The 17208-nt window shown below is 37.3% G+C and overlaps 1 protein-coding gene across 2 annotated transcripts in view; it reads right to left on the bottom strand.

Annotated features, from left to right (window-relative positions):
- RTKN2 (rhotekin 2) overlaps positions 1 to 17208 on the bottom strand; it is a 34285-nt gene that overhangs the window by 8279 nt on the left and 8798 nt on the right. For both annotated transcript variants that reach the window (XM_055719635.1, XM_055719636.1), the window contains exons 4-9: positions 15437 to 15490; positions 14397 to 14514; positions 12618 to 12818; positions 7814 to 7908; positions 5994 to 6100; positions 4887 to 5018 (exon numbers count right to left, since the gene is read on the bottom strand). In XM_055719635.1, coding sequence (XP_055575610.1) covers positions 4887 to 5018; positions 5994 to 6100; positions 7814 to 7908; positions 12618 to 12818; positions 14397 to 14514; positions 15437 to 15490 — 707 coding nt within the window. The remainder of the gene's footprint in view (positions 1 to 4886; positions 5019 to 5993; positions 6101 to 7813; positions 7909 to 12617; positions 12819 to 14396; positions 14515 to 15436; positions 15491 to 17208) is intronic.

Here is a 17208-nt window from a genome sequence, read left to right as displayed (position 1 = left end):
CCCACAACTATAGTATTATTCAAAGGAGATAAATCCTCAAGCAACAATCTATATCTGATGCTTGAATATTTAAGGAATGATACAAGATGCCATCACAGTAATGGGCTGATGAATTTACCAAGCTTGGGTGAATTACACTACATGCTCAGTTCTACTTACAAGCAAACAAAAAACCAAACAAATAAAAAAACCCAACAACCAACCCAAAAACAAGCCACCACACACCACACCCCCCAAAAGAAACACCACAAAAAAAACCAAAGTGTCTTAAAGGTACCATGTTATAATAAAGTTCAACTTTTTGCAGTCTTACAGACAACTATACCAGCTCTGCTACAGCTATTGGAAAGACCAGAACAACCAGTGAACCAGAACAGGAAAAACTGAGTTGAATCTTGAACTCAAATGACTCTTTCAGGGAAGGTGAAGCCAGTTTTACATCCTATATGCAAAAGATTATCTTTCTGAAGGTGAGGAAAGACTAAAAGAGAAAATTATTATTTTTTTTTTTAAATGCAGTGTAAATATGAACCTTCCCCTATACTTTTTTCCCCCAAAATAAAAAAATCTCTTTGCCTGGTAATACCTCTCTGGAAAGCTCATCTTTTAAGCTAGGGTAAAAAAAAAACAAAACCAACCAACACATCCCCCCCCCACACACACACACACACAAAAAGTAAAGAAAAAGAGAGAGAGGTTTTTTTATTGCTGAGGTGCAACAGTTTCCTGCTAAGGCAATCCCAACACACTGAGGAGCACGGGTTATAAAGATCATTTTAAGACATCAAAACAAATTACAGTTCTTGAGATAAATATTGAATAACCAAAGATCCAGTTTGGTGTATCTATTTTAAGATTAAACAAACCAAATCACATATAACAAACTTCCTTCATGTTTTTAGTACCAAAAAAATAAACCAAGAAATAACACAACAACACTGGAAACAAAACATAACCTGTTCATGTGTTGGTTTATGCTGTAACGTTAATAATTTCCATGGGGCCTGTTTTAGGCAAGCAGGGAAATATGGTTAAATTTAAAATTAGACTTTCAAACCCATTAACACACAAGACCAAATTAACCCTATCAGCCACAAATATTTCTTCCTTTCATCTTTATTGTTTTGTCAATTTGTATTAATGTAACATCCTTGTGGCCACTGGATGGTGAGTATAACATGCAAGTATAATATGGAAAAGCAAAATTAGGATTTCTACATGTCATTTTAGCTGTCTTTGGTGCAATGCAGCAGCTAAAAATCAGGAGAAGGAGATGGCATTATATGACCCACCAGCGTTCTGTGGAGCACCAAGGAGCCATAAAGCATAGTTTCCAAATCACTCTATTTGAGCATGTGTGCTATAAGGTCCACCATGTGGGATGTGGGTATGATATACGCTTCCCCTGCCTGCATCCACAACCTCTTTCAAGCAACTGCAGAACTAAATTGAGCAATGTGATGTGAGATACCAGACATTTGGAGGCACTTAGTCTGTGCTTTTCCAAAATACTTTCACATGTACAAAGGCTTGTCTAAGCCAACCAGCGGGACAAAGTCCTTACTACAGAGAACACAGATATATTTTCAGAGCTGCTCTCATTTCACCGCTGCTGGAGTTCCCTGACGCACACAGAGAATATTATTCATATTGCTGGCTCCCTGAACGTTCACGTGATCAAGAACTCATATTGATATCCTGCTCCAGTCCAAGGGTGAACTCCCTCGTTCCCCAGAAGTAGTGCATGGTTCCCTTGAAGTTATGCTGCTGCAGCCACTGCTACATTTTCCAATGAATTTCTCTACCTGACCTAGCTCAGAACAAATGTTTCAGCAAGAACTGTCGCTCAAAGTAACGGCTTGCAGAAATGCCAGCTTGATTTTGCCCTTCCACTCCTGCTACACTGTTTAGCAACCAGTCCACGAACCTTGAGCCCACGGCTGCAAACACTTGTTCCTCCTCATCCTGTTCACCGCAACGATTAACATGAACATGGTGATAGCTCTGGGCCTGCTGCACTGTGTGGCACCACAGCAAAGATTGCACGAGCGAAATACTCCAGGAAAGAAATCACAGGCCTACATTAATTTGAAGCAGCGTCCCAGAATTCCTCAAGCTTCAGGCATACATGGCAGAAAAAAAGTTTTATGATCTGTGGCCAGGACACAATAGAGTATGTATTCCAAATACTGAGCAACTAATATGAACCACTGGCACATGCACCAATTTGCTAAGCTATCAGGTGTAGGCAAGGTCTTTATTATTCATTCAAACTAAAGAAAACTTGAAAAAAAAACAACTCAGGAACTGGCCCATAAGGAATATTTCTTGTTCAAATTGGATTCCAGCAAATTTTCTTTGCTACAGAAAATATCATTTCTCTTTTCCTACTTAGTTGTGCAATATAATATGTTATAATCACATTTAGCTGGAACAATAATAGTAGCACTTGCATAATAGGAACTGCAGAACCATTCTTGCTCAACAGCAGTAGCAGTGAAGTCATCTGAAGTTGAAGTAATGACTTTGCTGGTCTTAATGGCTTCTTCAAGTCTCGATTCAAAGGGAATGTGAAATAAGGCTATCAGTGTGAATATTTTCCAGAGTTTCTCATAAATCCCAATGATTTCATTGCTTTTCAGAAAGTATCTTTCAATTACATGTAAAGGATCAGCTTCACATTACAAATGAAAATGCCACATATGCAACCAGAAGAGATTTTAGTTAAAATGTCTAGAGTTGATGTTCAATTTCAACTTTCATTTTAAAACTGCTGTTTCTATAACAACATGTAGCAGACAAGCCCATCTGATTAGTCTGCTTTCATTTAATCCATAAGAGAAATTTCATAACAAAGGAATCAAAAAATATCTGCAGGCAATAAGTTATTTTCAGGAGAAACTGTTTAAGTAGTAAAGTATCCAAATACATTTTAAATTGCAATTTTTTTTCTGGTTTTAATTTAAATTGAAGAAAGATTCAGTCATATTCTCTAGCACCCTGACATTTTTGTAAAATGGTTTAAGAGACATGATTTATGTGCCTTCTGTATGTTAGCTTTAAGGATACTCTGCAAACATATGGACAGTCTCCCAGCAAAGGCTTATTAAGCTGGATTTTATGTTCTAAGTGTATTGGTAACTTGGAAGAGTAAAATACCTTAGTAGAATATGGTTATTTTAAAAGGAAAAGCAAAACTAGGATATAGACCAAAACAGAGACCTCCAAGGAAATATATGAGGTAGCCTGATAGATAATTTTTTAAAATATTACTGTCACATTTTAGAATATGGATTTAGTCATTCTATAATTTATTGAAGTTTACCACTTCTTAACTGATATTGTGAACAGCCAGAAAACAGAGTTACAGCAAAGGCTGACTAGTGCAATTAAAAGTGACTGAAGAGGTAAGCAAGTAAACCTGCCTAAATATATCACAGTCTAAACATGTATTTAATATAAACGCATGAACAAGTGGAAGAAAAAATGGCTTCGTTAAAGGATCCGGCACTAGCAGAAAGGTGTTTTTAATCAAGGAACCAATTTAAATCTCAGCACATTAAAAAAGAACTCCTAACCCAAACAGGTCACGTTGTTAAACCTAGTTTAGATGTTTAGTTTATATACAAGTCTCACTCTAGGCGAGAAATGCAGTCATATTTTCCAGAAGCTTTAAAGCCACCAAAAGCTGATATTGCTGTTGTAAGAAGCAGTTCTTTATTACTTTACGTCCCTGTGCGTTCCCAGACATAGCCTAGCCCCTTTCTTGTACCACACAAGCATTTGTGTAACCACATAGTGAACTGGATAAGAGAATTTATTAAAGGGAACCACAGTTGAAGCCAACCTTTCTCCTGCCCCCAAAATGAGCTAATTTTAACCCACATCAGTTCCCTTGTCCAATTCATCAGTCAGCTGCCCTAATGCCTGCCCTGGCATAAAGCAGCGCACCAGCCTGAACAAGCAACCAGACAAGAGGAATGCTTCTTTTAGAGTTAGTGTTGGCATCAAGCATTCAGTGTAGTACAGCGACAGAATCCAGATCAACCTGTGCTGAATGCAGTTTTGAAATATGTCTATTTACTTATGCAAGATGAATCCAGCTGTGTCAATTGCAAATAACATTAAATTCCTCTCCTCATCCTTCTATGATATTAACTCTTGATGACTGCACCAAAAACAGTTTTTGAAAGCAGCCGTTCACTTTAATGCTTGCCATTCTAGAAGGTCCTTCCAATAACATTAAATACTTGATGTTTCTTTAGCCAAATAGTAAGTAACAATTTAACTTTATGTTTTAAAGTCAGCCTTTCCAATCCGGGTGTGAAAAAGTAATAATGTCATCCTAGAGAACAGAACTTCCAAAATTATTGTGCCCTGTACAAAATGAGTATTAAGAAAAGCAGCTTACTTTAAGGCACTAAAATATTTTGAACAACTCTCAAGCTCTCCTTCTAATTAAGACTGTGGCCAAATAACACACAACAAAAAAGCTTTTGTTAAAATTCCACCTTGCTGAGGACACAAATCTACCAGAGCATTGCTAAGGGACTGTAAGCAATACATTCCCGAGGGCTGTCTTATGGAACTGTCATATAACAAGTTATCATTTTTCCTACAGAAAAACATCCTCCTTTTTACCTCTATGTTAACCAGCCTAATGCAATAGAAGGAACTTACAGCTACGACATGTAACGTCCTTGCTAAAAAATTCAGTGACTGCAAATCTCAGTGAAGCATATCCCACCCAAATGCTACCTATAAAGCATGCTGCGTACCAGCAGTGTAGAGCCCAAATGACTGTAGGTATGTCCTAAAATAAAAACTACCTCCCTCAAAATAAACAAAAAACCCAAACCAAAAACACCCCATACAACCAATTTTACCTTGTTGATGGAAATTGTCAATGTTGGCTCCAGTTTGGCCTCAATTTCTTCTGGCGAGTAGTAACAACAGAGTTTGCCACCTCTTAGTACGCAATACAGCCTCCTCCAGCTAGTTAGACTTCCTATCATTTGCTAAAGGGAAGAAATAGTCAGAAATCACCAAGCAAACTAAAAGTTAAGACCATATTACAAGATATAGACAGATCAACCCTGTGTGATCAGAACTTAGCCACCCTAAATTCTTTCCTAAAACAAAGACTTTCTGTTGCAAAACATTTCAGAGTCATTGATTTTTTTAAATGCTAGCAATACTTCAAATGTCTTCTGATGTTTTACGGTTTTCGCAGATTTATTGTCAGGTGACACTAACAATACAGAATCTGCTGGTTCATACAGAATGAAATCTGGAACTGGTGTCTGCTGTAAGAAAGAAACCACCTTTATTAGCTACAGTAATTACACAGTAAGAGAAAAAAAAGAGATCTCACCTTGGAAATACACAGTACATTCAACAAGTCAAAGACATTTGTCTAGAATTTCCACTTTCACAGATTAATTTTCTGAACAGCTTTCATAAATGCATTATAGTTTCGCAACGAGTTTAAAGCCTGTAATTCAGCACTCCTGACAAATGACCCAGCCCCCCTCTGTCCCTCCACTATCACCTTCTTGTTTGCCTAGTTGTGCAATGAAGTAAGCTGAGTTCACATGAATCATTTTTGAAGGGATGAGTTTAAATATGGCTCGGTTCAGCAGTCAGGTTCACCATGCTGCGATATGAACTCTTGTGCACAATGAGAGGTACGTACAAGGATGAGACCCACGGGATTATTAGGACTGCTACCATCAAGTACCAGTCCTTATGTAACAGCCTAAATAATTTTATCGATAAGCCTGCCAAGGAAACATTTATTTCTTCACCCTTAGCCACTGAAGATACTGTTTGTAAATGCAGCTGTGAGATAGAATTTTCCCCTTGCTCTAAGGGGAACAGGTGAAAAATAGTTCTCAAGAAACCACTACAGGTAAAAGCAAATGTTTTAACGATTGACTCTTAGTGACAGCTATTAACAGAAGAGAATGTAAACACAAGCAAGGTCTTCTCACCTGCTGATTAAGAAATCCTGCCATCATATCCCTAGCCATGCAGGAAGGCTGAGCAACTAAACGGCAACACATGTTTCCATACAAGGGAAGCCAAAACGTAGATTCCTCTGGGGCAAAAGAGAGACAAACACTTAGTTCTGAACATTTGCCCTAAATATATAGTTTAGCTTTCTACATCAATTTTTACATTAAAATCATAAATGTAAATAAACATTTTTATATTTTAAAACAGAGTTTTCATCCTGTAGGATTAGGCTAAAAATTATTTTTAGTCTCCGCTAAGTATTTTTAATTAAAAAAAGAATTCCCAAAAGAATTTCAAGTAAAAATGGAGACATTGTTTTGCAAGAACAAGCTGTTCTTACATTAAGTATAGCTCTAAATCTCATTTCACAGCTGGAGCCATTTTGAAAGTTAAGTACACTGGCCACCTTATCTAAGCAGGATCCCTGAGCCCATCCCATCACGGCACACTGGTACACTTACACACGAGCACTTTGCTTCAGCTTGCTTTGTTAAGGCTTAGATTTTGTATCTATTTTTGTCTTCAGCACTAGAGGAACACCCAGGATTCCAAGGAGTTTCTAATGAATTGCAATGTCCCTCCTTGCTCAGCTCTGCTCTGTAATAAGTGCTCTCTTCTTTAATTAGAAGCAGGTAATACAACGTTCCATTCATATGACACTGTCTTTGGTCATGTTTTAGAAATGCTTGTAATGAACCAAAATATCCAGGTATGTAATTTCTCAGACTAAGTTATGTAAATTAATGACAGAGAAAGGAATTTGAAGAAGGAAGATATAAAGTACTAATAAAGAAAGGCTTACATATAGCAAAGATTCTCAGAACTATCCATCCAACCCTTCAAGAAACAAATGCCCCATAGATCTTCAAATCTGTACTTATTCAGAATTAATGAAGTGTAAAGAACAAAATTCTCTTTGAGGTTTAAGTTTACCCAAGTAAAGTTCCCAGAAGCTACAGTGAAATACAGTGAAAGTCCCATGTCTTAACTTAACAATTAGAGGGTGGCTTATGGGCTTATCCTTTCAGAAAATAATGGACAAAGTATCAGAAACTGTACTCTTGCTACTTAAAACACCACCTTCAGTTGCAGCGTAATCATAGTCCCTGTGTAAGCATCTAGGCCAGGGGTCCTCAAACTACGGCCCGTGGGCCAGATACAGCCCCCCAGGGTCCTCAATCTGGCCCCCAGTATTTACAGACCCCCCCCCCCACCGGGGGTTGGGGGGAACCAAGCAGCCGCAGATGGCTGCCTGCCACTGCATCCGCGCGCCGGCCCCCTGGTTAAAAAGTTTGAGGACCCCTGGCCTAGGCTGACTGCTGTCAGCTTGTGCTGCCCCAGAGCTGAAGCACAGTGACCAGTGCAAATTGCGAGCACACACGCTTACACCCTGTGTTAAACCTGAGCCTCAAACAACCTGGCTGAACTGAAGCTATTTTTCTACTTTCCTTCTGACTACAGAAGAAAAAGCTGTTCTTCATTCTGATATCCTTCTTTGGTTGCGAGGAAGGGGAAATAATTTGTATATAGCTACGACTCATAAGACCCAGATGCAAATGACAGAATAAACTCCCAAAAGAATTAAAATTTCAGCTGGACTTGAAATTTTACTCAACTTGTAGTTTATTCAGCTGTGTACAGATGCCTGTTATAGAGCCGTTAAATATTTTATTAAAGTTGTTCTATATTAAGTATCAAGAAAAATAATCTCTTTAAGCTCTTTAGTTTACAAGAGAGAGAAATGCAAAATGTTACTGGTTTTTTATTTCCTTAAATTGGTACCATATGTACTTACCATTTCCTGTAATAGTGAGGCTGTGGGTCCTGAAACTGTCCTCGGCACTCTCCAGCCCCAAAGTGGTATGTGCTAGCAAACTGTACTTTGCACCACTAAATGTGAAAGAAAAGGCACATTTAAACATTTCTGCTTCATGCTGCTCAGGTAGTAATTAAAGGGTGTCTAGACACATCTGAGATAACACATTTGGGCACACAGGAACACCAAGGTGAAAGGTGTTCAGTGACCACAGATCCGACCTCTTCCCACAGAGCTTCCATTTCTCTGGTTTTCCTTATAAACTAACACTGTCCCACAGTCTGTTCATCTGCTTCCTATACCCTTATCTCCTGCCTGCACCCTGTGCGTGCCTCCCATTCCCTCCCACCCCACAACTTCCAGGCCAGCACCACAAGGCCCCATGAGGTGGCTCTTTCCATAGCCACCTCTCTTGGACCTGCCAACCAGGAGACCTCCGTGGCTGCTGCCTACAAGCTGGGCAGGCTCACACTTACTGCTGAGCCAGAGGCTGCCAAACCCAGGCATAAAGGCTGTGCTGTCCAACCTCTCCGCACCCCGAAGAGCCTCTCCTCTCGTCAGATACCAAGTAACTTTTAATAACTTCACAACTTTTATTTCTAGGCCTAAAGCAACTAAACTTGGTAATAGGTTCAAAAATTGCTGTAGTTAATAGAACAACTGATGATATAAACTTTATCTGACAATACAGGTTAAAAATTAAAAGTGCTTTACATTGGTCCTCCATGTCACTCTGCTCTTTCGCTTTGCCCGTGTAGACTACACTTTATAAAGTCATTTAGACACTGTTAAAAAATACATATATAATACTGTGATTCTTCACATCCAGAAATCTGTGCAGAGATCCTACAGTCAGTTTTGTAGCACAAAGGACTCTCACTTATTGTGCTTACAGGTTTCAGAATGTTTTATCTTTGTTTTGGATTTTGCCTGGGGGGGGGAAAGTCACATTTACAACTCAACACAGTGCATGTGGAATGCAATTCCTGGAATAAACTAGTATAAATTTGGTACATGTTTAACCTTTTCCCCCAAATACTCTTCAGACTGAGTAACAGATTTACAGTCCAGCAATGCATTAAGAATTTGACCTGGGTAATGGCAGTTTAAATAAAGTTCACAAGGAAACAAACCCCTCAAAGTCACTAACTACTCTCCCTAACAGGATTTAGCATAAGTTCCTTAAAATATCTTCAGTACAGCATAAGACAGCTTAGTGGTGTAAAAGGTGAGAAGACAGTACTGAACTAACATCACTAAAAAAGTAGTTTTCTATCGTAATATTTTTCAAATGTTATTTTTCCTAATAGCACAGTAGGAACATAAGTTTTTAAAATCTTTGGTTCTGCAGAGGAACAAGGCAGATGCTACCTAGCCATAACACTAATGAAAGAGGAGGAGGAAGAGTAGTAAGTTTGTTAGCAGGGAGGCCTGTTACACATCTCTCTCCAGGAAACAGAAAATTAAATATGATATAACATTCTGGGTGAAAAACCACTGCTGTGAAATGTTTCAAGAGGGCAATCCAAACAAAAAATCATCAGCATTTGCATATATTCCCTGCTAGACTGCTCCCTAATAAAAGATTCTGCGCGGATTATGTTTTGCCATGCATTTGAACAATACATTATGATTCTATTTAAACTGTACCAAAAAGTTCAGTTTCTTCTCACAGATAAAACTTCTGTGCTGATTTTAAAGTTACTTTTTTTCTAAAGCATGACTAATTACCACAACAACCTTGGGGGGAAAAAAAAAAAGCTATTTCACTTTTAAAATATGCTTCATGGTAACATTTTCATTCTAAAATATAAGTAATTCCTTTCGGCTACCTACAATATAATTTAGACTAGATTTATCTGCAAATATTTTCAAATGGAACTGGTTAATCAGGATTGTTGACAACATTTTGCCTCTACATTTCACAGAATTGGCTAGCTGCCTTAAATGGCAGTTTCTTTGTATAACAAAAAATAATCTCCCTGCTGCATCTCATTCAGTACTTTGCATATCTATAGTATTTTTCCATGTAATAACTTTATTAAAAGAAGAAAACAAACCAACCGGCTCATCTCCACAACATGCCTGTGGCAAAGGCTTGTTGTTAAATCTGTTTACTGATCAAGAGACAGAGGCACCAAAGTTGCCACACAGACACTGGCGTGGGAAGGTGTAACTATATCATCTTTTCTATCAATGCATATTAATTAATACATTTTTATTCTTATATTTTTATATATTTTTATTGTTGTATTTTTATTTATATCTTTTAATAACAGATTCCAGAATCTGTTCCAGAATATTAATCCCAACGTTAGAAATCCCAATCTTAGTTCACTCATTCAGATATAGAGTGTGGATTTGTGAGTCAGAAAAAAAACCCAACAAAAAAGTAATATGCTCACCTTTCAAATAGATCTTAAATAATAAAAGGTAAAAACAAACACAACCTTCAAGTACTAAAAAGAACCCAACTGTAAAAGGCCATCAGATTAGATTACGTACTTCCAGCAAAATACTACTATGAATTCGCCCATTTAAACATAGGACACTGAAGCTGTGCCTCCAGCCCAGTGGAGGACAATACGCAAAAGGCAGTAACAGCAAGTCCACGCACAGGCCAGTTCTGCAAGTGAATAAACATGCACTTCAGGGACTCTCTCCAATGATTTATCCAAAGAGCTACCTAGTTACTCTGGAATTCAATAGTATAAATGCACTAAACATTTTCCTTCTACAACAAATGTAAAAAGAAAAAAAAATTAAGTTAGAATAGAAAATTAAGCAGGCAAAAGAGAGTATAGAAATGAAAAGAGAGATAATAAAGAGTATGGAAAATATCAGTATAACTGAATTTAACCAGCCTAAGCAACAATTCAAAGAACTTTATCACTAAGCTTTTGCAAAAAGTTACAAGGCTGACAGTTTCCTCACTAACCAGGGAGATTTCTAAGCCAAGATGTTTCACACAGAGGGATCACAGGGTTTTTGGAAAACAGATTTTCTTCCATGTGTGCTCTAAAAAGAAAAAGGCCTGTACAAATGAAATCTACAGAGAAAAGGTGTTCATATAATACAGAAAGATCTCTTTTTTGTTGCAGTTCAATTTCACCTGCTGGACTGGTAAAACTCTCTGGGAATACTTGAAAGATCTCTTGTAATCTTGCAATTTCTTCCCCTTTATAAGGGCTACATACCAAGGTCTTATTTTCTGCCCATAACAACTCATTCCTTTCCAAAAATCTTTTTTAAGCACCTGGCACAACCATCATTAAACATGTTATTGTTCATTTAACTCTGTTAAGAAAGTAACATTCACTGTGAGATGATTATTTACAGCAGAAACAACAAACTTCAAGATGGAGGAAAGCAAAATACAATTACAACTGAGAAAACAAAAGCAAAGCCCAAGGGAGGAAGCAGCTGTTTAGATTGTCTACTGATGCTTTTTCCTTAAAAGACAGGCAATCTGTATTCAAGGGAGTATGGCCAGCAAATAAGCCAGTGGTTATATCTGAAGGAAACTATCTAATGACAGCATGTCATCGCCCAACTGGAGCTGATGGAAAGCACAGCCACCTAAGATGATGCAGACTGAAAGATACATTGTCATTAGGTGAAACACACTGGAAAGTTAGTGGTAAAATTTGCTTTGCTCTGTGGATAAGATATTTCAGATGTGTATTTTTGATTGAAACAGTAATATCAGTATACAGTAATATCAGTCTGACAAAGATAGAATATGCTCAAATGTTTCCATTTAAGATCCAGGCAAATAGATATATGAAGCTATGAAGCTAGACTAAGACCACACTCAACACCTGGCAAGAATTAGGCATCGATTCTTTACTGTTCAGCTGCCAAAAAAAAAAGTAATTCCTTGAAAAAATTGCTATCTTAGAAAAAAAATCAATATTATTAGTATTTACAGTTTAGGTACTTGGCCTGCTTAAATCCCAATGAAATTAAAAGTAGCTGAGAAATATTAGTAAGCAGTTAACTTCATTTAAAAATGAATGAAGTAGTTCAGATCGTTTTTAAAAGGAAACGGGTAAATTACTGGGAACAGCACTTATTTCTATGAACACTGAAAACCAGTAAGTAATTTTAAAACATTCCCTGCTAAAGTCAATTAAGAATACTCCTGTTAAGCAGCTTGTAATTGTAAAGCACCTTTGACAGCCCAGAGTTTTATACTGAAAAGCCAACAAGCCCCCATGTGCACAGCTTGCACCCCAGATACCACAAACAGCTCAGGCAGCTTCATTAGGCGAGAGGTTTCTCCTGCCTACACACCACACTTTTTTTATCTCACACAACTTAACTTTTGGACATGTCTACCTGTCTGCCAAGCATGAGCAAAACTGGCTAGGCACAAAAATAATATGGGGGAGGGAGCAAACGGGAAAGGGAGGAGGAGAGGTAGATGGGCAGAGGGACACAGACAGAGCGATCGTACAAGCTTGATTTCCTCCAGAGATCAAACTAAAAACATTAAACAGTTGGCAAATCACAGAGAATTTACCAGCTAGCTAGCTGTATAACAGAAAGGTAAAGCCCGCTCGTGTGTTTCAAAATCAGAACCAGGCCCCAAGGCTGAGCGACATGGTTGGAATTCACACCTACTTTCTCATTTCCTATTTTAAATGTTAATTTTTTTTTTTTTCACTCTGGTAGTACAGAAATAATCACTTTCTTGGCAATTTTCCAAAAAAATTACAATATACTTGGCTTATTTGTATTTAAAAAACATAAAACCAGAATATCAATATATATAGCTTACTAGATGACCGGGTCAGCAGGCAAAAGGGATTCAATGCTGTCTTCTTCCAGCGCAGCTTTGAGTTTCTTCCCTGTAGCTTTGCTGAGGGACGTTTTAAGCTTCTTTGCTAGTTTCTTAGGAGTGTTTGTTACATATAAAGACTCCTCTGTACAGCAACTGTACACTTCAACCTTCACCTGGAAATCTGGTCTTGCTTCATCACTGAAGGGGGGTGGGGGGGAGGAAAATTTCAGAGCATTTGTTAATAAACTGACTACGCAGCCCAGGAATGCTGCTGCTACTGTATATATTAAATAACATATATTTCTAATCAAGGGAAGGAATGCCATAAGATTCAGGCGAAGACATACATTAATATGGAATTAAAGGCTAGAGTACACAGCGGTAACTTAGTGTTGAAGACATAAGATGGATGTTTTAATTAAACCATAAACAACTGCAAACAGGAAATTCAACTTGTAGGTTAAAAACTAAAAAAAAAAAAAACACGTTATGGAAACACACAGGCAAGACATTCAAAACCACTTAAATCTGCCCTCTACTGTTACACAAAAATCACATGATTGAAAACCTATCCATCTAAACCCAGTGTGGCCTTAAATCAGATTGAATTGTTTTAAAGATATCTTAGTTGCACCCTATCCCCTTCACACTAATGAAAAAATCCTATCACACAACCCAAAATCTGTCACTCATCACTTAACTACCTACTGCAGCATTCTTCTGTCCACAGCCTATGCTTTCTCTGTTTTCAGTTCTACCAGTTCTCTTGTTCTCAGGCTTAGTCATCAAACCAGAAGCCTAACCTCTTCTTTCAGGTACAAATCATGTCATTACACACATGCCCATAACCAAATCATCCCAAAGGCTTTTATAAAAACTTTATCTTGGGGGATACAAGGCAAATTAGAGTGCCTTTTCTGGTTTATTTGCAGTCTTCCACAGAAAGTTATAATGGTCAAGTCTCATATCTTTGAAGAAGCAGATTTAAATCTTTGCCCCCACTCTTAACTTGAACAGGTCTTTAAGAGAGTTTAAAATCTGACTTAAAGATCCACTCTTGCTCAACCACTGAGTTTTCAGGATCTTGATTTAAAGCTTTCAGTCTTCCTTAGGAGACCAAATCTAAAAACTGCTAACATTAAAAAAAAAAAATTTAGGGGGGGGGGGGGGGGGGGGGGAGTTCAGTGTCTTTCAGGACTCTCTTCAAAATTATAAAGCAACAAAAAATTACAGAAGAAATTCTATTCTTTTCCAGGTTGCTTTTAAAGATCAGTGAGTTTTTTCCTGTCTAGTGTTCTTCAGCTATAAGGACTGTGGCTTAGCACATGCTCATATAGGTGTAACAGAACAGGATGTGCGGGAAGAGACTGTAGCCTGCTGAACAGAATAATAAATATTTAAAAAACACCAGGTGCAACGCCCATGCCTATACTTTCATAATGCTTTCAGGTTTTAGTATTAATTTAATTCTGTCCTTGAGGTACAAGTCTGTTTGTCTCTTTATATAAAGAAAAATGCTTCCACAGAGCAAAAATGAAAAGTAGTACAGTTCAAGTGGCACATCCACACCCAGCATCATTAGGTACATAAAAGCCAACCTTCCAGAGACGGAGATCCACCATTCACTGAAATTAACAGCACCTCTACTGATTCCTTTGCCCACAGAAAAAAAAACAACTTAGTGGACCTCAGCCGATCTTATTCATAATCACCTCCACTTTCAAAAAAACCCAGCAATACTTGTACTTCATTCAACGGAAGTAAAATCATACTCACAATATGGTTACATTTTCAAAGCAGATATCTGTTATTGCTTTATCCACAATAGCCACCTCTGTATCAAAAATCTCAGCTCCCATTCTGAACAAACAAAAAACTGCATAGCGCTGTGATTCTGGAGAGAATCAAAGAAATGTTTTATTAGCCATATTGCACATCACAATACTAAATGCTTACAGTAAACAAAAGTAGAAGAAATGGTAATCCAGACTGTTAAGGAATTGCCCTCAAATTCTTCCCACCATAAATTTTCATCACAGGATTTTATGATTGATTTATAATTGAACAATCAAAGCTTCTGGGTGGTAGAACAACATTCACAGAGAGGAAAAACGCTCAACTTTTTTTTTTTTCCTCCTGATAATCAGGTGTAGTTTGTGCTAGTATCTTCAGAAATGTTAGTACGAATGTAATTTTATTTAATAAAAGTGGTCTTAAGAAAAAAAAACCAACAACATTTGATCCAAAGCCTGTATCATTTTATGAATGTACTATATAGGATTAGACTATTTTGCCATGTTTCGCCCCTTTGACCCTATTGAAAATCAAAGTGAAATCAATGCCACGTGACAGCTGGAACAGATTTAGGGTTAATCTCCATGATACAGCAAAATGCATGTACTTGAAGACTATCCAATAATACACTCAACACCAACAGACAACTTTCATTTATATTTCTCACTGGAAACAGCCTCCAAAACACTCTCTCAAGTGTAGACAAGACATAGAACAACATGTATAATCAGAGAAGTTTCTCAGCTATCCGTTTAATAACAATGCTCTTCTCTTGCTTCCTCTGGAATTTCTCCTCAGGAGGACTTTCTAGAGACTAGGATTTAAGCATATAGACCCACAGGACTTTGAACTAACTCAGCTTGCTACAACCAACGACTTAAAGAGCAACTATGCAACAGAGTAAAATATGGACCTACTGAAAGGTCAAAGCAGTGGCTGAAATGAGTATGGACTTCCCCATCCCATTTAATTTACAGGCAAAAGCAATTGCTTATCAGAGTAGTTCCTTACATCTTACATACTTTCTTTATTGCTGAAGTGATCCGAGCCTTTCCACATTAATGGTATTCGAATATCTAAAGGGAAAAAAAAAGGTAGGTAAACTAAGTTGTAGCCAATACTGCAGAACTATGATCAAAACAAAAAAAAGGTTTTTTTATTTCTTTTCCCAGTGTTCTGGAAGTAACAGGACCATCTACCCAAAGAACAGCATAACTATTTCAATCTTATTATCCCTGTCAAAAGAAAATTAATCAATTAGTTCACCTTGAAGTGTCATTTTCTTTTAGAAATTATGCTAAGATAAAGAGTATTTTAAATCTCATTTGGAAGTACCTGAAATAACATTTCAGAGTGGCTGTGTAACGCAGTTCTGAGAGGTTCTGAGCCCATTACTATGCACAGATGTAAACTTAAACTCTGCTTGCCTTGTGCTGGAAACCACTCATCCAACTGCCAGAAAAAACCTTCCTGTTTTAATGGAAAGACTGGGATACTTCTACTGCAAACACTTAAGCTGTTTTGCAAGCCACAGAGAACGTATCACTTGTGATCACTCTCAGTCAGAATTGTCTTAGTTGGCATAAAAAGTTTAGAAATCTTTTTTTTTTTAAACTCAGCAATACCCTTCTACCTCAGAACCATAGTAGAGAGGCAATTACAGAACCATTATTTTAAGTCATGCCTGTCATTTTAATAGGAGGAAAGTAGTTTCCAACTTATCTACTCAATCCACCACAGTACTGAGTGACATTGCCTCCAGTTTCAAGGACTCTGGTTTAGACATAACATTTCTTATTAGTCCCTGTTAAAAGACAAATGTAGTGGAGGCTTTATAAATCCAAAGTTGGTTTCTTAAGTGCAACAGTGTTTAAGAGTATATGCAATATATTAAGTGACACATGATGGCAGCAGTGAACAGCACTAGCTCAGGTCTCTTTTGATAAAAATCTTCAGTATTGTTATAAAGGATTATCACCGACTCCAGTGTTGATCTTTATACGAGGCAGATGGGAAAATCCACATATAGTATGCTAAGACGCAAAACAGTAGTGGTATTTTGGTAACAGATTGTCATGTGCAGCTGAAGGGTTTTACCCACAAAACTTGTTGACTCAAGTGAAACTGCACATAGTCTCTCTGTCTCTGAAGTTGTATTAAATGAAAAATTTAAATTTAAGTTAATTTTCATTATATTATGGGACATCTTATTTCACATGCTATTTCAATTTTAAAACTTGCAAATTCATCTATTTTTAAGTATTTGTGACAACTAATGGATTTTCATCAGTGAACTGCCAGCATACAACTTCAGACTGCCACAACTTCCTGAAACTCAATACATCACCATGTTCTGAAACTGACTTTCACTTCTAAAGATGCTTTTGCATAGTAAGCATTTCGAAAAATAGTTACTTTTTTAAAATAAGGGAACAGAAACAGTTTCTTTAAAACAGTTACAGAAACCTCTCTCAAACTTTAAACATACATATTTGTCTCTGTCAAGAGACAATGCACAGAATATTTCTTTCCTAAAAGACAAAGGCCTTAAATTTACATAAATATGTGAAAATAGTGTTACAATAATAGCCTTTTTTCATCTTTAATCACACAGCAAACTCTGAATGACAACTTTAATGCACTCAATAGGTCTTGTTAACAATTAGAGTACTAGATTAAAGATTACTTCTGCACGTCACTTTCAATATCATGCTAGCTGAAAAATTTACACCTTAGTCAGAAAAATCATCAGGATATAGTTAATCACTGGAACAAGTTGAACATGATCCTTGTA

This window comes from Falco cherrug, chromosome 9, assembly GCF_023634085.1.
Source record: "Falco cherrug isolate bFalChe1 chromosome 9, bFalChe1.pri, whole genome shotgun sequence".
Taxonomy (NCBI): domain Eukaryota; kingdom Metazoa; phylum Chordata; class Aves; order Falconiformes; family Falconidae; genus Falco; species Falco cherrug.
The sequence above is the reverse complement of the archived record's forward strand: the minus strand, read 5'-3'. Positions and strand labels throughout refer to the sequence as shown.